This window comes from Vicugna pacos, chromosome 11 (assembly GCF_048564905.1).
Source record: "Vicugna pacos chromosome 11, VicPac4, whole genome shotgun sequence".
NCBI lineage: Eukaryota > Metazoa > Chordata > Mammalia > Artiodactyla > Camelidae > Vicugna > Vicugna pacos.
The window spans coordinates 70,573,705-70,598,534 of NC_132997.1; the positions used below are offsets into that span (position 1 = coordinate 70,573,705).

The 24,830-nt window shown below is 35.1% G+C and overlaps 1 protein-coding gene across 2 annotated transcripts in view; it reads left to right on the plus strand.

The window, feature by feature from the left end:
- The window catches only part of MARCHF5 (membrane associated ring-CH-type finger 5), a 42,434-nt gene extending 18,110 nt beyond the window's left edge, over positions 1-24,324 (plus strand). The window contains exons 2-6 of one of the 2 annotated variants that reach the window (XM_031682422.2): positions 9,492-9,647; positions 14,521-14,651; positions 20,255-20,438; positions 20,596-20,762; positions 21,544-24,324. In XM_031682422.2, the coding sequence (XP_031538282.1) occupies positions 9,632-9,647; positions 14,521-14,651; positions 20,255-20,438; positions 20,596-20,762; positions 21,544-21,660 (615 nt within the window). In that variant the 5' untranslated portion in view covers positions 9,492-9,631 and the 3' untranslated portion in view covers positions 21,661-24,324. The remainder of the gene's footprint in view (positions 1-9,491; positions 9,648-14,520; positions 14,652-20,254; positions 20,439-20,595; positions 20,763-21,543) is intronic. The other variant, XM_006211039.4, reaches the window with a different exon arrangement.
- Positions 24,325-24,830: the final 506 nt, after the last annotated feature.

Genomic DNA, 24,830 nt, shown 5'->3' on the forward strand with positions numbered 1-24,830 from the left:
CCAGTTAATTGAATGCCAGGGACCACCACTGGTCCCCAGTTGATACTTAAGAAACACTGGCTAGAAGAAGGAAGAAAAGACAGGAAAGAGGAAAGATGCAGAGAGGAAGAGATGATGGTTAACATTCTATAAGATGACCTATGTGTAACAGATTTTTTTCTAAGTTTCCATGCGGATTTAGCTTCAGTATGTCTGGCTAGCTGGCAAAGTCTGCTTCTTTTCTGGTACTTAGTGGTAGCCAGAATGGAGGAGTGGTGGCAAGTGTGTGCTCTTAATTGTCCGTAGGGAATATATTGTGCTTAGTTATGAAAAACTTAGAGGAATCATCAGACTTATACTCGTCTCATTATTTGCTACCCATCATACGGTTTGCTTTCTTCTAGTGAGTTTGGACAGTAGTATATGTGCAGCTATGGGTACTTAAAAACTACTCAAAGTGTGGTCTGAGGACCAACAACATTAGAATTATTGAGAGCTGTTAAGAATGAAGAACCGTAGCCCCTTCCCCCCACCTCCAGTTATAATTAATCAAAATCTGCATTTTCATGAAATTGTCAGGTAGTTTATATGCACATTAAATTTAAGAAGCATTGAAACATTAAAATGTGAAGAGAATATCAGCTGAAAAAAGTTTGTCTTCCATTAAAAATAAAGCATTTCCATGAAATTTAAGACCAGATAGTTATCTTGTTTAGCTAAACAGGAGGATTCAGAGCAGCTCCATCTCAGGGGCAGAATCCCTGATTCTCACAGGTAGCAGAGACTGTTTCACATTAGATTACTTTTCTTTAATGTCTTTCAAAGATGTTTTATATTTTGCAGTTTTTAGTATACAGGTCCCTTCTTTGTTAAATGTATTTCTAAATATTTCATTCTTTTTGATGCTATTTTAAGTGGAATTGTTTTCTTAATTTTATTTTCAGGTTGTTTATTGTGAGTGTATAGAATAGAGATGATTTTTTTTTTTTAATTTTGATTTCATATCCTACAACCATTCTGATCTCATTTAACAGTTCTAAGTATTTTAGTGTACTGCATAGCATTTCCTTTATACAGGATCATGTCATCTGTGAATCGAGACAGTTTTACTTCATCTTTTCCAATCCAGTTGCTTTTATTTCAGTCTCTTGCCTAGTTGCCCTGGTGTTGTACATTCTGTAGTTGTGGATAAATACACAATGATGGGTATCCACTATTATAGTATAATACATAATATTTTTATGGCACTGAAAATCTACCTGTTCATCCCACCCTCCTCCCTAACCCCTGGTTACCACTGGTCTTTTTATTGTCCCCATAGTTTGGCCTTTTTCAGAATGTCATATAGTCAGAATCTTATAGTACATAGCCTTTTCAGATTAGTTTCTTTCACTTAGTAGTTTATATTTAAAGTTTCCATGTCTTTCATGGCTTGATAGTTCATATTAACATTGAATAATATTCCATTTTGTGGATGTACCACAGCTTATTTATCTATTTGCCTACTGAAGGTCATCTTGGTTGCTTCCAGGTTTTGGCAATTACAAATGAAGCTGCAGTACATATCTGTGTGCAGGTTTCTGTGTGAGCATATATTTTCAACTTCTTTAGATAAATAACAAGGAGCATAATTGCTGGATCATATGTAAGTGTATGTTTAGTTTTATTAAAAAACTACCAAACTGTCTTTCAGAATGGCTGTACATTTTGCATTCCCACCAGCAGTAAGTTCCTGTCACCCTGTACCTTTGTCAGTACTTCTTGTTGTCAGTGTTCTGGATTTTAGCCATTTTTATCTCAATTGTTTTAATTTACAATTCCTAATAACATAGATGTTGATCATCATTTCTTATACTTACTAGCAATCTTGTATCTTCATTGGTGAGGTGTCTGTTAAGTCCTTCGATCATTTTAGAAATCAGTTTGTTTTCTTATTGAGTAAATTTTAAATAGTCTTGGTGTATTATGGATAACAGTAATTTGTCAGATATGTCTTTTGCAAATATTTTATCCCAGTCTTAAACTTGTCTTCTCATTCTCTTGATCTTTCTTTTTTTTTTTTTAATATAGTCATTTATAGCTATAAATTTCTCTCTAAACACTGCTTGGATTTCTTCTTTGACCTATTAATTATTTAGGAGTGTGTTGTTTAATTTTCACGTATTTGTTAATTTCCCAAGTGCTGTTACTGATTTCTAATTTCATTCCATGTGATCAAGGAACATATTTTGATTTCTGTCATTTTAAATGACTAAGACTTGTTTTATGGCCTAAATGTTTAGAACTCTGATTAGAATTGTGTTGGATATTTTCATTTTACCTTTCATGTTTCTTCTCTTCTATATTTTTCATCTTTTGGTCTCTGCACTCCAGCATTATAATTTCTTCTTAACTGTTACCCAGGTCTCAAATTCTTCAGCATTGTCTAGTTTGCAGGGAGTTTTTTTTCTGTGTAAGTTCTAGTTGTTTCTTAAATGTGCCTGGTCATTTTTTATAGTCTCTTGCTTCTTGTTCATTTGTAATTATCTAGTATTTTATTATATAGTTTTGATGATCAGATATATAATTCCATTTTCTAGTCTTTGATAGCCTGAATCTATTGTTTTTCTTCTGACTCTTGGCCATGATGCTTTATTTCTCTTGAGTGTGGGAATTGTGTTTATATTTGTAGGTTATGGATATCCTCCAGGTGAAGGAACTCCAAAAAGGATTTGCATTTGCTTTTGGCAGATGCCAAGGGATGATACTAATCTGGGATTGCTTTAATCTCTGGGTTTGGGATTTCTCCTATAGCACAGACAGATTTCAGCTTGAAATCAGCATACCAGGTAATTCAGTTTACAAATTCTTAGAGGAAACTATGCTTGACAACAAGGCGGTTTTGTTTGTTCGCTAACTTTATTGTCCTGTGGATTTTTTTTCTAGCTTACCCTTATGAGGGTTTGAGGGTCAAGCCCTCAACTTTGTATGGGCCCAAAACCTAGTGTGACTTGTAAAACTCAGTATTATAGCTTTTCCTTGTAATTTCTTCATTGAAAAAAAAAAATGTCATCATAGACTTTCCCATGTCCTGGATTTTTGTTATTACTTACAACTCAAGAATACTTGGGTAATATGTTGCTCTATTCTATGAATTTTTTATACTGCCGGTGAGAGCTCGTTGATGAGGTTATGTATGATTTTTTGGCAAGAATATTTTATAGATGGTTCTGTGTACTTCCTAACTACATCAACAGCATGAGTTACATAACATGTAGCTGTCTTTCAAAGAGGAGACATTACAACTGACACTTCAGAAATACAAAGACTCTTGAGAAAATACCGTGAACAATTGTATACCAACAAATTGGATAACCTAGAAGTAAAGAATAAATTCCTAGAAACATACAACCTGTAAGACTGAATCATGAAGAAATCAAAAATGTAAACAGACCAATAACAAGCAAAATCATAAACCTCCCAACAAAGAAAAACCCAGGACCAGATGGTCTCACTGGTGAAGTCAACCAAACATTTAAGGAAGAATTAATGCCAGTTCTTCTCTTGCAAGAAATTAAAGAGGAGGGAACATTCCCAAATTCATTTTATGAGTCCAGCATTACCCTAATACCTAAGCTAGATAAGGACACTACAAGAAAGCTACAAACCAATATCCCTGTTGAATATACATGTAAAAATTATCAACAAAATATTAACAAACCAAATTCAACAGCACATTAAAGGATCATACACATGATTAAGTGGGATTTATTCCTGGGATGCAAGGATGGTTCAACATCTGCATGTCAATCGTATGATACACCACATTAACAGAATGAAATATGAAAATTTTATCATCTCAATGAATGAAGAAAAGACATTTGACAGAATTCAACGTCCTTTCGTGCTGGGTAATAACAGACGTATATGGCAAACCCACAGCTAACATCATACGTAACAGTGAAAGGTTCAAAGCTTCCTGCTAAGATGAAGAACAAGGGTGTCCATTCTCACCACTCTTACTCAGCACAGTACTAGAAGCTCCAGCCAGAACAGTTAGGCAAGAAAAAGAAGGAAAAGTCATCCAAGTCTGAAAGAAAGAAGTAAAATTGTCTTTCCTTGCAGATGATTTGGTCTTACATCTAGAAAATTGTAAAGACTACCAAAAACCTGTTAAGAAGTAATAAGTGAATTCAGTAAAGTTGAAGGATATAAAATCAACATAAAAATCAGTTATATTTCTATATACTAACAACAAAATACCTGAAAAAGAAATAAAACAATCCCATTTATAATAACAAAAATAATAAAATACTTAGGAATAAAACTAAAAGTTACAAGGCATTGATGCAAGAAATTGAAGATGGCAGATAAATGGAAAGCTATCTCTTGGACTGGAGGAAACAATACTGTGAAAATGTCCATACTACCCAAAGCCATCTATATATTCAATGCAATCCCTATCAAAAGTCCAATGACATTTTTTACAGAAGTAGGAAAAATAATCCTAAAATTGTATGGGACCACAAAAACCCCAGATAGCCAAAGCAATCCTGAGAAAGAAGAACAAAGCAGGTGGCATCAAACTTTACTACAAAGCTATAATAATCAAAACAATATGGTACTAGCGTAAAAAGACATGTAGGCCAATGGAACAGGATTGAGAGCCTGGAATTAAACCCATGCATATACGTTCAACTGATACTTGACAGAGTAGCCAAGAATACTCAAATGAAGAAAGAATTGTCTCCTCAGTAAGTGGTGTTGGGAAAACTGGGTGGTCACATGCAAAGGAATGAAATTGGTCCCTGTTATGCCACTCACAAAAATTAACTCAAAATGGGTTAGAGATTTAAATGTAAGACCAGAAACTATGTAAGTTCTAGAATAAAACATAGGAGAAGGTCTCCTTGACAGTGGTCTTGGCAGTGATTTTTTGGATATGACACTAAAAGCGCAAGCAACAAAAGCAAAAATAAAGAGTGGGACTACATCAAGCTGAAAAGCTTCTGCACAGCAAAAGAAACAATTAGTAAAACGAAAAGGCAACCTATGAAATATGAGAAAATATTTGCAAACCATCTATCTGATAGAGGATTAATATCCAAAACATATAAGGAACTGATACAACTTGATAGCCAAAAGCAAAAACCACACACAATCTGATTTTTAAATGGACAAAGATCTTAAATAGACAGTTTTCTAAAGAAAATATACAGTGGGTCAACTGATGCATGAAAAGATGCTCAACATCACTAATCATCAGGGAAGTGCAAATCAAAACCAAAATGAAATGTTGCCTCACACCTGTTAGAACGGCAATTAACAAAAAGACAATAGACAGCAAGTGTTAGCAAGGCTGTGGAGAAAAGGGTACTCTTGTGCACTGTGTGGAAATGTAAATCAGAACAGTCACTATGGAAAACTGCATGAAGATTACTCAAAAAAACTTAACTATTATGTGATTCAGCAATCCCACTTCTAAGTAGGTATCCAAAGGAATGAAATCGCTGTCTCGAAGAGATATCTACACCCTCAATGTTTTTTGCAGCATTATTCACAATAGACAAGGCATAGAAACAGCCTAAGTGTTCATTGTTAGATGGATGTATATATGCAGTGGAATATTCAGCCTTTTCTTTTTTTAAGGGAAACCCTGCCTTTGCAACAACATGGGTGGATCTTAAGGACATTATGCTAAGTGAAATAAGTCACAGAGAAAGACAAATACTGTATGTTATCAAGGTTAAGAGAGTAAATCTTAAGTGTTACCACCACAAAAATGATAATTATGTAAAAGAATTGAGGTTTTAACTAACCTTATTGTGGTAATTATTTCTCAATATATATGTTCATTGAATAATCGCATTATATGCCTTAAACTTATATATGCTACATATCAATAATATCTCAATAAAGCTGGAAACTGTGTAGTTACCTTTTTTATGATAAAACTGGTCAGTGGGTACAGATGTAATCAACCTGATGCATCCAGTATAATTCCCTGTCAGCTTCTATCTACTGGTTTTAGCAGAGATTGATAATTTTTTTCATTCATTGCCTCTACATCATTTCATTAGGTGGTACAGAGGAATGACACTGTAATTCTTTCATTTTTTCCCAGCATTTATTAGCTTAGAATACTTATTAGATGAACTGACAAAGGATCCAAGGGTGAATTTCACACATACTTTTGCTGGATGTTTCTAAATTCACCCCCATACGTACTCTACCATTTGTATGTGCACCTGCAGTAAATGAGTATGCCTGTTTACTTACAGCTTTGCCAAAAGATCAGCTAACATTGTAGTTTGTCAATACAATCTGTTAGGTTAGAAAAGGTATCTTACAGTTTTAATTTATATTTCTTTATGAGTGAGGTGGCTAAACCATTGAAAAGCAAGTTAGAATGCTGTAGATTGAAAAAGGATACTACAAAGTTAATGTTAAATATATTTTCTCCAAATTTGAAAAAGGTTTTCATGGCTTCAATTTAATGAGAATTTTACATTTTTAATATTTTCTAAGTTGTCAGGTACAAAGAACAGTCTACATTGTTTTCCTTTAACCACATGGCCCTCTGTTACTTACATAAGTGCAATCTGTTACTTTCCTGACTGCTCTCATAAAATATATTGCTGGGTTCTTTCCTTTTATTATTACTTGAAAACCAGAGGCTTAAGAATTCAAGTACTTTCTTCGTATAATTATGAGTTTCTAGTAATATTTACACTTAGCTGTGAAAGAAATGTTTGTTTTTACTTTGCTTTATATCTAAATTTCTATGTGTGATCAAAAAAAAAAAGGAATTTAAAAACCAAAATCTTACTCCATAATGACTCAATCTTTGAATACCCTCTGAAGTCAAAGTTTACAGTTAGGCATCTCATTAGGTCTTCCTTGGCCTTCATATACCCTCTTAAGAGGCAAATGACTAGGATACCTTCGAAATAAGGATTTCTTGTGTTTATTGCTTGATCACTTCTAGTCTTGTTTCCCTGAGATTTAAATACAGACTAGCTTTAATAAGTATCTTCAACAGTGTGAAGCTTTCTAGGTGCACACTGTATGTAAATACAGATAGCTAAATTATAGGTCCAAAACACAATTACAGAATCTTAAATTTTTTAAAAAGTAACTACTAATTGTAGCCTGGTTTCTTTTTTCTGCCTCTCCACTCTCAGATTTTCTAGCTTCATGAATTTTCCTCTTCCTTCTTGTTCCAGACCGTTAAGCAAAAAAGATCTATCCTCTATTTCTTAACTCACATTTTCCTGAAACAGTCTTATTTTTATACCAGAGCCTTATACCATAAATTTTTTCTCAGACATCTGTCTTGGATTTTACCTCTTATTCCAGAGTTCTGTTATGCTTAACTTAGTTGGCCATTTTTGAAAGAACTAATATCTAACACTGTTACACTATAGCACTAAGTACTGTATTAAGAGTTTCACATGTTAATTTTCACAAAAACTCAGAGGTAGATACTATTTTCATTATCATTACAGATATGGAAATTGAGGTCCAGAGATAGCATTTTGTTCAAATTCACACAGCAGAGCTTACCTAATCCTTATCCACCTTGTTGTTTTGCCTCCTAAGGAACCTAATATGAGTTTCTCATATAAAGGGAAAAAGAAAATGAAACAGCATTGTCAGGTTGACTTTCCTTAGGGTATAGTTACCTGAATTTTATGATAACGCTTTGTTAGTCTCTAAAAAGTAGTTTTTCTTATTAATAAAAGTAATTACTTTCTCATCATGTAAATATTTATTCTCATCATGTAAATATAGGTATGTGTAAAAAAGAAAAAAGAATATGTAATAACAGTTCCTTGGCATATATATAGTATGCATAATTAGGATTGCCATCTGTTTTATGTATTAATTAATGATAACTGATGGTAGTGTTTCTTTCATCATGCCTTAACTTTTTCAACTTTTTATTTTGAAATTCAAAGAATTTAATACCTGAGGCATGTTTTCTCCAAAAAGCAGATAAAACATTGTCTTTTCTCTAATAAGTTTTATTATTTCTTGATCCTTTCCTAACTCTTGTATATTAACCTACTTTAGATTGATACTACTTTCTCTTTTTTTGTACTCACTTTGGATACAAAATCTTGTAGATTCTATTTTAGTTTATTCTGACTTTAAATAATCTTAATTTTCTTAAAATATCTTCCTCATTTTAGCAGGTCTGTCACCAGGAGCTTCCTTCCTGCCTATTGTGTCATGGTCTTCAAAGATCTGGCCACAGTGTCCCATCAATTAACCCCCACCTTACTGGCACAGCAGCTTTTAAAAAATATATCAACCTTTCAAATAAAGTCCTTTGCCTGTTGTTGGAAGGTCTTTTAGCATGTCCCCCTTTTCAGATCATAGACTTCTAGGTCAAGATTCACTTCTGTTGATTAGTAATTAGTATGTAATACATACATACATAATTTTAAAACTCTTTGTATCATTACTTCCTCTCTAATTTGTACTTTAAATTTTGTTAACATTAATCTGTATAGTTTGTATGATACTATCATATATTTGTTAATTTTGCTGTGAAGTTTTCCAGTTGTTTAATGTCCATTTATAGTTTGCCCCTAACTAGACTGTAGACTCCTTGGAGGCAGAGGCTAGTGTGTTACATTTATTTACATTTATTTTACTACATAGTAAAATGCTATATGTACAATGGGTGCTTAATAAGTACTTAGTGGTTGACCTTACAGCCCTCATGTATTCTATGGGCTGTTTTGTTCTAACAAGGATAAGTTTAAGCTTTCCTTTGGCACAAACTGTAATAATAAACAACTACGTGATGATCTTTAGTTAATATTCATGGTGATACACTATATACAGAGACATGGTACTCATCTGCTTTGACTCTGGATCCTTTATTCGTCAGTGCTGTTTTGTTTTGTTTTGAGGGGGTTTTGGCCAATTATTACTAGTTTGGTTAAAGAAAAAAATTGTCCGAGAACATATCCTTTCTTCTGTTTACAATCTAATAACTTATTATTAAGCAAAGTAACCTATAGCCTGAGTTTGCAGGATGTTTGCTTTTACATAAAAAATGGTAAAAATCTCAACCTACAAACAGAGCAATTAAAGATGAAACTTACATTTGCTTGTCTGAGGCTCTTACACCTAGCCTCTGGAGTCTTCGTGTTTAAAATAGTGGTGAATGCTGAAGAGTTAAAAGTGAAAACTTTAGTATCCCATCATAGTTCCCACATACTTTTAATTGAATTGGTGATTGTGATATTATTTCATGTCTTCAATAAAATACACATTTGTTGACTTGGGACCATATAATTAATTTTTTAAGTTTTTCTAACAACAGATTAAGTCAAATACTTGCCACAGAGTGCTGTAGCAAGGTCCTGTGCCATTATATTTTAAGGCCAAAGTGCCCTGATATACTGCCAGGTGCCATGTGCTGAGGTAGCTGTAGCTTAGAGAGTCCCTGAGAGTGAGGCCAATCATCATTAAAATAGCATTTTTTAAGCACCTATCTGTACATGGTTCTATCCTAGGCACTGTACAAAACGAGTTAAACAGACATGGCCCCTGCCCCCTGGGAGTTTTCAATCTAAGATGATGCTGACATGGACAAACATAAAGGATATTGAGACAACTGAACAAACATTGAACAAGAACATAAAGTACTAACATTATGCACAAGCAAAGGGGTAAGTGCATTTTGTGCAACAGTATGTAAAGGAAGCCTCGTGGGACATGAACAGGGTGGGGTAGAGCAATTAGCCACTATCAATTTTCATTAGGAAGTTGGGTTTTCATACAGACTTAATCAAAGTAGGGACAGGACATTCCAGAAATAGTATGCAATAAAAAGAAGACTTGGAGCAAGGAAAGAAGTTTAGAACTATATTGTTAGACCCTTGGTGGCTTCCAAAATCTGCAATTCTGGATGGTTCTGAATCTGAAAGTGTGGTTGATGTTTTGGCTTAGCAAGTTGGCATTTGAGTTGGGTCTGGGTCAGAGCTGGTTCTGTGCAAAGCAAAAGCAAACCAATAAAACCTGGAAACTTGAGTACTTCTGCAACCAGTCTGTTTTGTTTGTTAAATCTCTTTTATAAATTTGACCACTTAACAGAAACCTTGGAGTTCATGGGAGCTGTTACCTTCTTGGGAACTTATACAAGGTTATCTTGTGAAGCATTCAATTATGTTTTATGTTGAAACTTTAGCACTCTGTCAGCGTTCAGAAATTATTTCTCAAAAATTGGTCAGAGGTGTTTTTGAGAATATTTTTCTATCACCAAGAAAGGTCCTGGCCTGGGAATTCTGGTATTATTGTAAGCAGTACCAGCAGATTTTGAACACTATTACCTGCCCCTTCAGTCATTAATTTCTTGTCTTCCAAGATGTGCTTTTAATACCTTGCATGCATAGACTTGAGTTTAAATCACAACCATAGCAAATCAACTTTTGTAGTGTTTGCCAGATAAAACTGATTACTTCTCTTTCAGTGGATGTGGATTAGGAGTTTCCCTAATAGTTCTCAACTCACTGTTCGATGTCATTCAAATCTGAAATGTGAATATTTGAATTTACCCAAAACTTTAGGGTGTAGTTATCTTCTTCACAAAACCTTTATTGTGCAAAAAAAAATTACGATAGGTTTCTTTTCAATTGCAGGTTTCCCTAGTGCCCTTTATATTACTGAATTTTCAAAACTTGTATTTACACAAAGCTTCCATTTCCACTCATTGTGTAAATACAGTACTATTGAAAACATAAGTGATTAAGCCCACTGAGGCATTAAAATTCAAGTGTCTTTTTAAAATACTGAAACTTTTTTATGCCCTTATAGTTTTAACTTGTGAGGCTTATTTATTCATACTTCTTCCTCCCCATTAGAATTGAGGTCTTCAAGGGCTAGACTATTTGCCTTCCTCATTTCCTGTAATCTGACAATAAGAAGAATCTAGTGACTGTTGCTATTTTCCTTTCATGACCCCCAAATCATGGGATAGTAGCACATGATAAGCTTCCTAATAGGAAAAAATAGGAGAAGTATGAGGGACTGACATCCAGAGGGTTTCAGTGATTGTACTTACTCATCAAATAGCTTGCCTGGGTAATCTTTGCTTCTGAGAAAGACTTCCTCTGGGTGCAGTTTATAATTCTAATGGTATATTTACCAGTAGGCATATATCCTTCCTTTTAAATATTAAACTAATCTTGGACTACTCTATCTGGAAGAGCCTTGAGAGGTTTAGGCAAAATAAACTTAAGACAAAAGCCTGGACAGAATTTTGTCAGAAAAACTGGAATTAGGGATTATAAAACGGAGCCAGTTCTTTATTTAATCCAGCACATCTGTTGCATATGACCCAAGGGATGAATAAAAAATTTCCAGAAGGAAGTATGAGGATTTGTTTGTTTTCACTTGTATAAAAAGAATTCATACCCATTGACTGAGGAAGAAAATTGAAAGTTGAGCTTATTAGGTTGGAACCTTTTGAGATCTTTAAACAACAGACAATTCAAACATCTCTATTTTGTCCGTATTCATAATAAAGTTGGTTGTGATGGATTACTTTTTAGGAACTGTTTTCATTTAAATGACCTATTACTTTTTTTTTTTTTTTAGGAATTACATTGATTCACTCCATCAGTAGATCTTTCTAAGCATCCTTTTGAAAAGGTGGTGGGGAGAAGGTAAATTGAAAGTATGCAAAATACCTTCTCTCCTAATAAATTCTGATTCTGACTGGGTAGAAAAATAGTCTTATAACTTGGGTTTCATATAGAATAATGAAAAAGGAAGACCTAGAGATTTTAATATCATGGTTTTAAATCAGTACCTCAGAAGAGAATTCAAAAAAAATTTTAAGAGATAGGATTTTGGGATTCATCAATAAGCAAAATAAAAAGGTTATTCCCCCTTTGGAGCTTATGTTCTAATTCAGAAGTCAGCAAACTTTTCATGTAAAAAAACAAATAGTAAATACAACTGACCCTTGAACTGCATGGGGAACTAGGGGTGCCAACCCTCTATGCAATTGAAAATCTATGTATAACTTATAGTCGGTCCTCCGTATCTGCGGTTTCACCCGTGGGATCAGTCAACAGTGGATTGTATGATACTGTAGTATTTACTATTGAAAAATCCAAAATATAAATGGATCCACGCAGTTCAAACCTATGTTGTTCAAGGGTTAACTGTATTTCAGGCTTTGCATGTGGCCATGTTCCAATAAAACTTTGTTTACAAAAACAGCCAGCCAGCTGGATTTGGCCCATGGGTCATAGTTTCTCAACCCCTATTCTAGTAGGTGAAAATAGAATTAATAAGTAAATTAGAATATGTTAGGTGATAAGTGCTTTGGGGAAAAGAAAAAGAGCAGAGTAATCAAAAAGGGAGTGTGATGAGGTAGAAGTTGACAAGGTGGGCCTCTCTAAGGTCAAAAAGAGGAGAAACCAGCAGAGGAGACTGAGAAGTGAGTGACTGGTGAGATGGGAAGAAAACCAAGAGATGATGATATCCTGGAAATGCAGTGAAAAACCATATACTGGGAAGAAGCGGGGAACATCAAATGTTGCTGATAGGCCAAATAAGAGAAGGGCTGGGATTAGCCCACTGGATTTAGCTATGTGTAGGTTGTTAGTGAACTTGGTGAGTAGTTTTGGTGGAGTGGATTCAAGAGAGGATTGAAGGAGGGTGAAAACAGATAAGTCTTTTGAATGATTTTGTTGTAAAGAGCACAAAGAAATGGAACAGTGAAAGAAGAAGGATCATGAAAAGAGTTTTTGTTTGTTTTTTTAAGATAGAAGAAATAATGACATGCTTATTTGATGGAAATAATCCAGTAGAGGGTAGGGGGGAAATGATGTAGGAGAGTAGAGGTGCTGTAACTCTGAGTTGGTGAGGGGGTGGGATCTGGTATGTAAGTGAAGGGACTGACTTCAGGTAGTGTGGTGTTGGTAGGTGGATACATGCACTGTAAAGAGTCTGTAGTTTCTTGTGGCTTCAATTTTCTGATTAAAGAATTATCAGTAGAGAATATGAAAGCTGAAGTTTTGAGGTTTTATATATAACTATGGTCTTTAACTTTTAGTACCAGCATTTGAGGGATCTTTGGTGACTCACTGAAATCCTTTTTATTGTGCCTTCTGAGGGAGTTACAAACTTAACCCAACCAATTTGTGTATTTTAAGGATTAAACCCTACATTATGAGATTAAATAATGGTGCATATAATGTGTGGCACAACACCTGCTATCATGGAAGTACTCAAGAATTGCTGAGTGTTACTAGGCAGTGTGGAGTCAGTATGCGCTGAGCTAGGCTTACTTTATCTCTTTGGTCCCAAAAGATACCTTGTCATAATTTTAAATGTTATTATGTAAGTTAAATTTTACCAGTAGTAAGTAAATATGCTAAATTTAAATCACAGGTCTCTTTGATGTCTCTCCTAATGTTCTTCCTTCTTCACAGTGTGGTCTCTTTATACAGTGACTAGTGATATTACTGCCTCTGGCAATCGGGGGGAAGTACTGACCAGGGCTCCATAGATGGATGCTTGTTCTTTTAATGATTTTATCATATATTGATATGTTAATTTTTTTGTACAATGGAAATAAATTGGTTTTGTTTACAGTATCCTCCTGTAGATTGTAAGCCCCCAGAGGTAGGTAATAATTCTTAAACATTTTAAGAAAATATCTTAAGTAATTGTATGTAGAGGGCATTCAACAAATATGATGATTACTAAGTCAAACTTTCATGTTCCTTTAGTTAAACTTAAATATTCAGTTCTTTAGGGCGTGCTCTAATTCAGGCCTGAGACCTTTCCACTAGTCTGAAAAAGTTTGGAGCTAAATTATATTGAGCTTAATGGCATTTATTAGAATTCCTCCACATGTAGCTGTTCCAAATAACTACCAGAGGGGGGTAGTAACCAAATTTCACTTAGTAAGCACATAATAATAGAGGCTTAATTGGTACATACAGCTGTTAGAATGACATAAAAACTGGCATGATCACTGAAAGAAGTTTGTTAGAGAATAATGCTCAACTAAGTATAGCATATCAAAAATCAAAGTAAGATAGACTGACTTAGTGTAACTACAAAAAAATGGCCTTGCTTACCTTCACACACTAACAAGGAAGTAATGAGTGAAGTCAAAGAAGTGATACTCTTACCAAGTACTAGAGAATCTCATTGTGACCAGGAATTTTGGGGAAGAGCAAGCTGAAATGGCCATGACATTCTGCAGTAGCCAGTGTGATTAAGAGAGAAAAGTAAGAACTATTTTCCTTTTTATAAAGCAGCTGTGTTTGAGGATTTACTGATAAAGATAAAAATTTGAAGAGGCTCTTTCCTAGAATTTAGGAAGTAAAGCTTAGCTATTGATGCAAATGACTGAGCAATTCTCAATCGGTTCAAATCTAGATTTCCATTACAACAGTTATTCCTGAAGCATGAAAACATCCAACTTCTTAAAAATATTTTAGATCTGTGAAAAATATTCAACGAGTTTTTTTTTTAATCTGTCTTTTGTTAAAATTTTAACTCATTTTCTTTGTATTGTAGGTCCAGTTGTTTACGTCTTGGATCTTGCAGACAGACTGATCTCAAAAGCCTGTCCATTTGCTGCAGCAGGAATAATGGTTGGCTCTATCTATTGGACAGCTGTGACTTACGGAGCTGTGACAGTGATGCAGGTTCACTATTTTACTCTGTTTGACGATGTTACTTTTGATATGAAGATCAGTTAAGTAGATTTTTGTTAGGAGTTTTAAAAATTATTTTGAACAAGTAATAACATTCTCATGGCTGAGAAATAAGAAACTATATAAAAAAAAATATCTAGGGATGAGTTTTCTTACTCCTCTCCTTCATTTGCCCAGGTTCCCCTTCTCCCCAGACAGCCACTGTTACTAGTTTCAAATATATTCTTCTAAACTTTCTTTGTGCATATGTAAGAAAAAACAATATCCTCTCACACACACAATAATACATTTTTCCCCCAAAAGGAAATACGTTAGAGCTGAACCCCTCTTTTTTCTAAAACAGCAAGAACTTTGGAGATCTTTTTTGTGTTAAGTATGGAGAAATCTGCATTCTTTGTATAGATTTTCAGCAGTTTATTTGCCAGTCTCTTATTGAATAGATCGTTGTTTACTTCTAGTGTTTTTGCTATTATGAAACAATGCTATAGTCAATAACTGTTGCTGAAGATTGGAGAGACTTAAATTTCAAGATTAGTCCCAAGCCCTTGACTCTTGTCTCTTTTTTTATACTTCTTCCTAAAAGATTTTCAGCTATCATAACTGTGCGTTTTGTGTTCAGATCTGTATCTTTCACACTAATCTTTTCCCAAATCCAATCCTATGAGGACAGATTGGCTCTTCTCCTTAAATGACCTCTTGTGACTTCACATTGAATATTGCTGAAATCAAACTTGTCTTTTCCTCAGTTTGAAACCCATATTTATTCCCCAGTTTCTCTATATCTTTGATTCATACAATGTTCCCATCTACTCGATTTATATCCTACATTCTTATGATTACCTTTAATACTTTCTACTTCATAGCCTTGTATCTAGTCCACTGACGAAGTCCAAACAATTTCCATTTTGGCTTTGTTTCCACAGCCTGAATTATTGTCAGTTCCCCTTCATGCCTCGATGGTTAAAGGAGCCTCTTGATTGTTTTCTTTAATGTCTTTTTCTTCTATTAGTCCATCCTTCCAAATGAATCTTCCTAAAGCAGTAATTACTTCAACATCTTACTTCAAGCTTACTATCTCATACTCTGCTTAAATAATTTTTTTCAAAAGCAACACCTAGGTTGGTTAAGTGTTTCATAGCTAACTCAGTAATAGTTAACACACTTAGGTTTGTAGATGATATAACTTGCTTTTCTCTACCAAAAATAGTACATGAAAGAAAAAGGGTTCGAAGGAATTATATGTCATATTCTAGAAATTGCACATAACCTGTTTGCCAGGTTGATAGTGAGCAGCCTTTCTGGTTGCTCTGTTAATAACCATGGTGAGACAGAATGTTGCAAGACTTCTTTATAAAATGTTGATGACACCCCAGAAGTCTGGATATAGTCACTGGAATGAATAACAAATCATTTGTCATAAAGGTAGTGGATAAAGATTGAGAACCACTGACTTAAAAAAAAATTCCATTTCCTTAACCTGACTTGCTATGCAGGGTCCTCCACAATCGTACTTCATTCTACTTTGAGGCCTACTGGGCTGTCTCCTCCAACCTATCCTTATGCTGTGTAGGTTTTTTTACCTCTGTCCTTTGGCTTATGCCACCCTCCCTGCCTAATACCTGTCCTTCCAGTCCTCTCTCTACTCCTCCTGATAGAAACCCTCCTTCCAGGCTTAGTTCACCACTTTTCCTCCATGAAATGTACCAGGCAACTGCTGCCCAATGTGATTTCTTCTTTCCTCTACGTTTATGATATTTTTATTTCTCAAATGGCAGTTAATCCTTTGTTGACCAAGTGCTATTTCTTATATAGATTACCTAAATTATTTAATTTTTGTTGTATTCAGGCCTTACTTTTCCTATTACCATAATTTTCTTAAAAGTAGAGACTATGATATACATATGTATTCCCTGTATAGCATACACACAGATATTAACTAGAAAAGGCTTTCATAAATACTGATTTTTTTTTTATATGACTGGTTCTATCAGGTAGTAACATGTTTGTTTGACTGATTATATGCTCTGCAGTAAGTAATTTGCTAAATTCCAGTAACAAGTATCAGTGTATCATTAGATCAAGGAAGTTCAGGACCATTCACTGGGACTAACAGAGACCTGAAAACAGAGAGCAGCTTATACATTATTTAACATACAAATAAATACATTATACAGAAGTATATTTTTGCAGATGAGGAAACTAAGACCCTCTGAGACTGAGTGACTACTCTTTAAGACCTAATGGACCATAAGAAGTGGGATGGCTCTTTTTAAGGAAAGGATTTTAGGCTAGCTGAGTCTTAAAAGAATTTTGATAATTAATGAGACACTTCAACAAGAGCCAATTAACGAATATAGTTTGTATCCCCTAAAAAGGGCCACCAGTTGTATTTTGGCATTTTGAAGCATGTTGGTATGATTCATTCAAAAAGCACTGAACTGAGGTCTGTGTAAAATACAAAACAAATTTAAAGCCCTGATCCCCAGCCTTAAGGAATCTAGTCTAACCTAAGTGAACAGCTGGAGAACAGTTACAAGGTTATGTAAAAAATACAAAGAGAATGCAGAAGACTACATTAACAGTACTTTAATTCAGTAAAAGTGAAAGATCATTTGAAGTTATGAAAACAGTAAATATTGAACTGCCCCTTGAAGGAAATAATTTGGATTGGTAGAGAGGAAGAAATGATATGAGCAAAGAGACAAAAAAAAATGAACATGTTAATGGTGACAGAAAGGAAGACCTGAAATTATGATAATATACATATGTATATATAATATATATTATATATATATTATGTGTTACCATTTAGAAATAACCTTTACATGTACTGTCTCACTTGAAAAGGTTTTTTTAGCGCAGAAATGAGAGATTAGTTGTGACAATAAGTAGGTACTGTTGTATGATTTAAGAGTGTTAGGAAGACATTTTACCTTTCTGAGTATATTTTATAGCAATTGTGCCCCCTATGCCATCAGCAGTATTTAGGGTTTTCTTTTTAACACTTGACTATTTTGTTTTCCTTTTTGTTCTCTGATGACTTTGTTCAAGTAAATCAGGTTAAGGAATTAGATCACTATTTTCCCATTTACTCCCATTTATTTCTTCATGAACCAGTCTTAGGTTCAATCCCTGTTTGTTGTAAAGAAATTGAATGGACCCTTCCACTTAAACTTCTGTTGAAAAGACAACATGATAGTTTTTTTTTTCCAGCACCAGACTGAACGCTTTTCAAGCACTGATGCGTGTAATTCTTGGAGCAATCTTATGACATAGATACTGTCAATTATTCCTAGTTTACAGACTGAGAGCTTACATGTCTAGTTCCACACAGTAAGGAAGAAGCATTAGGACTCTTGTCCCTAAATCTAGGACTTATTAAGTAAAACCTGGTCCCAAAGACAGCTGGAACATTTTATCCTGGAACAATGGAACCTTAATATCCAGCCTAGTTTCACTTCCACATGTAGTATAAAGACAACCCTCATAAGCATTGTCCATTCTTAATTATATTACACTGAATTATCCTTCATTCTGTCAAAGAAAACCTATTATTTCGTCACTGTTCCAGCCTCCCATTTAAAAGTAGGGTTCTATAGGCAGTGCTTTAAAAAAATCAAGCCTTAATTAAAACTCTTAGCCTTCCAGCATCAGTGAACTGCAGGCCTAGCTAAGGAGATCTAGCTTTTAGCTCTTAAGCAGAAAAACAAACAAACCTTTCTCTAAACCTACAATTCCATAGGCCTTTATTTTATATATAACAGATTCTTAAACAAGGCATTCTGTAGTTCCTGAATCTCATCTCGAAACTGAAGTCTTAAAAATAACCTATTTTTAAAGTCTTGGGACAGAAAACCAGAATGTACATGATTGTACACAACATTTGCTGGTTTTTTATTGACCAAAGTTAAATCAGCCCCGTTGCTTAATTCAGATGTCATTTATTACCCTTCAGTCTGACTGTAGTAGCAGGTGGTGTAACATTACAGATGTTACATTACACTAGTTCCTTAATATTTATATTTACACACTTGCTGATTTATTATCTCTCACCTCCAAAAGACATCTTATTAGCTCACCATTTAACTCCCAACACCTAGGCCTGTATGTGCCACATAATCAGTATTTAGTTGAATGAATGCATGCAAGTACATGTGTATGGTCATCCTCAGCTTGAGCACAAAGCGTTTCTCTCCACTTTAGCTGCAACAGGGGCCTTTAAAACCCTAAGTTCCAAAAAGAAAACATAACCCAATAAAGGAATTTTTCAGATTTCTGAATTTATTTGCTAACACTTCGAGAGTATTCAAATCACATTTAATCACATTTACAACTTTAAAGTGATCATGTTGTAAATAGTAAAATGATCCTAAAAAAAAATAAAATGTCATGGGGAAAGCATTAACGGTAAAGACAGTCTCTGGGCTAATCCACTTTTGGCCCCAGTGCGGGATATGTGTTTATGAAATATAGTGAACCAGACTGTTTTACTTTAGGGCAGCTCAAAGTGTTCACCCTTCACATGTAAGAGGTGAAGTTACTAAGTTTCTACCTGAAGACACAGAAGAATATCAGATACCAATATCATGGTTTTTGACCATTTGGAAGAGGCTTAGTCCCCTTGGTAATGATAAATTAGTACAAAACTCCAGGCTGTATCCCTAGCTGAAATTTTTTAAGCACCCACATACTTTTATAAAATATTTTTACCTGGATAAGTCTGTTGTCTAGAATTTCACTTTGCACTGACCATGCTCAGCTTCCTTATTTCACTTCTCCTTCAAGTCCACCTAAAAAAATCTACATTTTAATAAAGGGCATCTCATTTTTGAAAAAATCCCACTTACTTTTTCATGAGTTTGCTTCTTGCCCTCTGGGATCGAAACCAATTGAGAAATAACCCCAAGATCCAGATGAGAGGGGAAAGGTTGTTTAGTTTCATGACTTCACGGGTACGGCACCCTAGGGTTCCTGGATTAGAAAAAGTGACTGGAACCTACTGTAGCCAAAACTGGGCCCCTATTGCAGTCCCTCAAATCTAGACCTTGGAACTGCATTTTAAGAGAGTTAGGTCTGTAGATCAGGCATTTAATCAGCTAGAGAAATTACACTCTATCCCAGACACCACTGAGTAAGGAGAAAGAGCCAAAGAGAAGTAAGCTTTCGGGCCATCTCATGAAGGCCAGTCCTGCCCCTTGGCTGGCTATGCTTACATCCTAGTAGGAAAAGCAGGAAGTCATGCTCTGCTGGAAGACACCTGGGACCTAGAATTATAGCCCAGTCTAACCAAATTAAGCGAGAGGAATGGAAGCAAGAACCTGAAGTCCTCTCCCCTCTATTGAAATGTAACCAATGTGAGTTTTAAAGCTTTTATTCCAGTGTAACATAAAACAGCTTGGGAGCTTTTTTCCACCTTGAATGAGAGACATTTCTTATAAATAAATTAGGACTGATAGCTTTCCAGCTTATTCTTAAAACTTTTAATTTCAATGTTCTTTTGAAATTTAGCATTTCCTCTAAAGTGAATTGTGCTCAAGCATGCAGCCCTTCATTAGATAAGGAAATGATTCTAGCAAATCCCATTTGTTTCACAGGTTGTAGGCCATAAAGAAGGTCTGGATGTTATGGAGAGAGCTGATCCTTTGTTCCTTTTAATTGGACTTCCTACCATCCCTGTCATGCTGATATTAGGCAAGATGATTCGCTGGGAAGACTATGTGCTTAGACTATGGCGCAAATATTCAAATAAACTACAAATTTTGAACAGTATATTTCCAGGTAAGACCCTGAATTGTGGTTGTAATGAGCATACCCTGAATTGTGGTTGTAATGAGCATACCAAATTAATAATTGTGTGTGAATCCTAGCATGCAAAGATATTTTAGTTATTGACTCATGACTTATTAGCGCTATCGCCTTGCATTTTTTTCTCTAGGGATTGGCTGTCCTGTTCCTCGAATTCCAGCTGAGGCTAATCCTTTAGCAGATCATGTCTCTGCCACCCGAATTTTGTGTGGAGCCCTTGTCTTTCCTACTATTGCGACAATAGTTGGTAAACTAATGTTCAGTAGCGTTAACTCTAATTTACAAAGGACAATCTTGGTAAGATGGCTTTAATATTACTTTTTTCAAGTGACTATACAAAAGAGAACAAACTGTTTATTTGTTTAAAGAAAAACCCAATGGGACTATATAAAATATTCATTCTGTGGCTCCTGTGCCTTAAGCCTCTGTTTGATCCCCGCTGTCATCCAGTAGCGCTAAGCAGGAGAGGATCCACTGCAGTGGTTCAGCCTGCGGGAACTGTGCCGTGGGTGACTTCCCTCCTGGAATATGCATGAATCATCACACCCACCCCTCTTGCCAACAAGATTATGGTGAAGAGCTTCTGCTCTGGAGCCACATGGCTTAGTTCAAATCCTGTCACAGACATTGCCTTGATGAGAAACCTAAATAAAATTTCTTGACTTCTTTATGTCTGTAGAGTGGAGATAGTCATGGTAGCTACCTCATGATTATTGTGAGAATTAAATGAGATAATTCATTTGAAGTACTAGCACATAGTAAGCCCTCTTGTTATTTGATGCCATTATTATTCCCACTTTTCCCTCTGGTGGCAGCCTGCAAATAGTGCCTGGGCATTCTCTCTACTATGAGAATGGATGTAGAGCTAAGTGGAAAGATTACCCAGAGATACTCAAAAGCATTTCTGACCTCTGTTACCTGTAGTGTGTTCTCTCCCTTTCTCCCTAGTAGAAAAGAGAACTGTTTCATTTGCAGAATTAGTATCAATGCCTGTGTCTTTTGTGATTTAAGTAAAATGATTTTTGTTATGTTTTTCTAAATCTGCATTATAAAAAGCTAATTTTTCTTTTTATTTTAGGGTGGAATTGCTTTTGTTGCCATTAAAGGAGCATTCAAGGTGTATTTCAAACAGCAGCAATATTTACGTCAGGCACATCGCAAAATTCTAAATTATCCAGAGCAAGAAGAAGCATAAAACTGACTTCTCGTTGTTCTGCAGTCCTCTCATCCTTATGAGTCTGTTGTTTTGATTCCATCATTAATGCCCAGTAGTGGAGACTTGTGATAAGCTGCTGCTCTCGTATTTTTAAGAAATATAATAAAGCACTTAGGGCAGGGGAAACCCTCTCAGTAATCACGGAGCCTAAGGCTGTGATTGGTTGTCCTTGTTCTGTACGTGCTGCTTTTATGGCAGTCATCTGAACCGTTCGTTATCTTAGCGTGGTGAGCCTGAGTTTTGTTCTTATTTTCTCCAGACAGAAATGTAAAGATCAAACCGTGCAAATATTTAAAAATGCACATGTTGTTTTATTCAAATGCCTCTTTTGTACATGTTCATGTTCAGTGTTTTCTTAGAATCAGCAACTCAATGAAGGTACTATGAGGATTTTTCTCACTGGCATAATTTGATTACAAGCTAAACAGAAATCTATGTTAATATGAGGAAATGTAAATTAAATTAGTTATAAATAAATAACAAACCAAAAATATATGTAAACATTCAAATGATTATCTGAACAAATGCAATTTTGTTGTGTTTTTCTTAACCCATGTGATGTCCTCCAAAATGTGTAGGGTAAAAATTCACAGGGCTTCCAGATCACTTTTTCACTATTAAATTTTATTTATATAATGTTGACATCTCATAATTCATAATGTGATTTTGACTCATGCAGTCTTAATTACTGTCTGTGTGTGGGGTATATGTGTGTGTGAGAGAGAGAGAGAGTCAGTCATCAGGTCCTTCCATTACTGGAGTAAGGTTTTTAAATTCATGTTTCTAGAAATTAGAGCTGCCAGTTTATAGTAGTTTGAGCACAGAGAATGATTTGCAAAAAATCAATAAAGTTATTTTCCTCTCCTCTCTCATTGATTCAGTTATTCAGGTGTTACTCTCCTACTTGCCCAGGCACTGTGTGGTGCTGTGGGATACAGTGGCGAACAAGACAGACTTGGTTCCTGCTTTTATGTAGTTTACAGTCTAGGTTTCAACAAAAAGAAAACCAGCAGTGAGTAAACCAAGGTGAGGCCTTGAGCTCTTTTGTTTTTATATTAGTCAGTGAAGAGATAATTATGAAAACGAAGAAGTCTTGAGTAAATATTAAGGTCATTGGGGCTTGTCAGTTTAAGAAAAAAATAATACTAATGCTTAAAATTTTAATTGCTTGTCATATTGAGGCTAGCACCTTAATAATCACTGTTAAACTAGTCTTACATTCATTTTTCAAAAGCAGTTATCTGAAGATGTTTTCAGTAGTGGCCCTTTTAACGTTCAGCAATCTGAATGATCTTGCAGTTCTTTTCATGAATTAATATTAAATTTTTTAAAGATAGCTCCAAAAATCCTATTTATTTTCTTGTTCACAGTATCTAATGCATGACAATATAAACATTTTTCCCTTACTGATAAATGGCCACTTCTCTTTAGGAGTATCAAGCTATGTTAGATTGCAATAATGTATGTTAACTTTAGTAATTTAAGACTGGTACCTTTCTGTAGTATGAATGTCTTAACTGAGTTTTAACATGAAGTTTCTATGAATGGCTAGTGAACATTCAAAGTTGTAATTCTTTGGGGAGGAAGGGCATGTGTGATGGACAGTGAGCCTTATTGACAACACTGCTACGGTTCTGAAGGGGAAATATAAAATCTATGATTGTATATAAAAATAACTTAGATTAGATAGCTGTAATTATAAGATAAGTTGGCTTTTCTTTAATTGTCAATGTGAAAAAACATGTTAGATATTTCCTGAATAACTTTGTTATATAGAACAGCTTCTGGCAGCCTTTACTGAAGTTACACAAGCACACAGTTCCCCGTTTACTACTTTTTGCCCCAAATAGGGGGGTAGCTGCTTGGGCTGATTTGCATCAGGGCTTGTGAGGGCCAGAGAAACAACTCAAATCCTGAAGGGGCAAGGAGGGGGAGTGTCTAGGGCTGTGGGGAGGGAATGTGCGTGCCTGGGGACCAGAGTGGCCTCAGCCCTGGAACTGAACACTTGAATCTTAAGATCCTTAGCTCAAGAAGCACCATGCACCAGTCTCTTCAGAAAGTGGCCCGCACCACCTTGAAGCAACAAAAGCACGGGCTGACTGAAGTTGCTGGACCTGGGTTCGAATGCTAATTCTGCTTTAACTGTACTTAGGACTTCGGCCAAGTGACTCAGCTACAGTTCTCTTCACCTCTGAAATACAAGTAGTCCTTATCTCAGAAGGCTATTTCTAGGATTAACTGAGAAATTAAAGGAACAGAGGCACTTTAAGCTCAAAATAGCCCTACAGAGCAGTAGTTTCTTAATTGTTAAAGTCTCTTCAGACACTAGGAAAAGGGAATGAGGAGGTAAAAGAGTCATTAGGAGACAGATCAAAGGGATGCTGTAGACTTTTGGGATGGGTGAGTATATTTTGTGTTTTCTAGTTTATTTTCATGTTGCTTTCCTGTGTTATTTCTATGAACTTTATTAATGTTTTAAACTTCTTTTATAAAATTCAATGACAACTAGTAGAATTCTCTTCTTTGCAGAATTTAACTTATCTCCAAAGTGGCTGAAACTATTGTTCATCATTACATGATTATCAAATGACTGTGAAGAATATAAATTAAACTAAGTGACTTAATTGGTCACTGCCTTGCTAACTGTGCTGTAATTTTTTTAAACGTCTTGTTTTTAATATAGCAGACTATCTCGACACTGGCTGGTTTAGGTTAAATAAAGAATTTTTATGTTCTCTAGGTGTACTTTGTCTTTTGAACAACTTCCAAAACATAATTTGTTTATATCTACATAATTCTTTTTCAAATCATAGTAACTGAGATATTAGTGAGATTTTGTCTTAGTAAAAATACGAATTCTTTTTTAAACTACAGAAGAATTTGTCTTTATTCTGTAAGCAGGCTAGACTAAATTCCAAGTATGTTTTAATTTTTAAAATCAATCTCTTTTCATCTACCCTCAGGGCCACTTGGACTATTATTAGACAAAACTTTTGGGTGGTCTCATGTCATGGGGTATCTTAAAGTACGTTCAAGTGGATTGGGAGCACACAAAGTAAGTTGCTTCCTCTGAAATACTAAGAACTTAAATTTCTGAAGAAGATTATAATCTTCTACATTAGTACATCAATTAAAGGCCCTTCCATCCA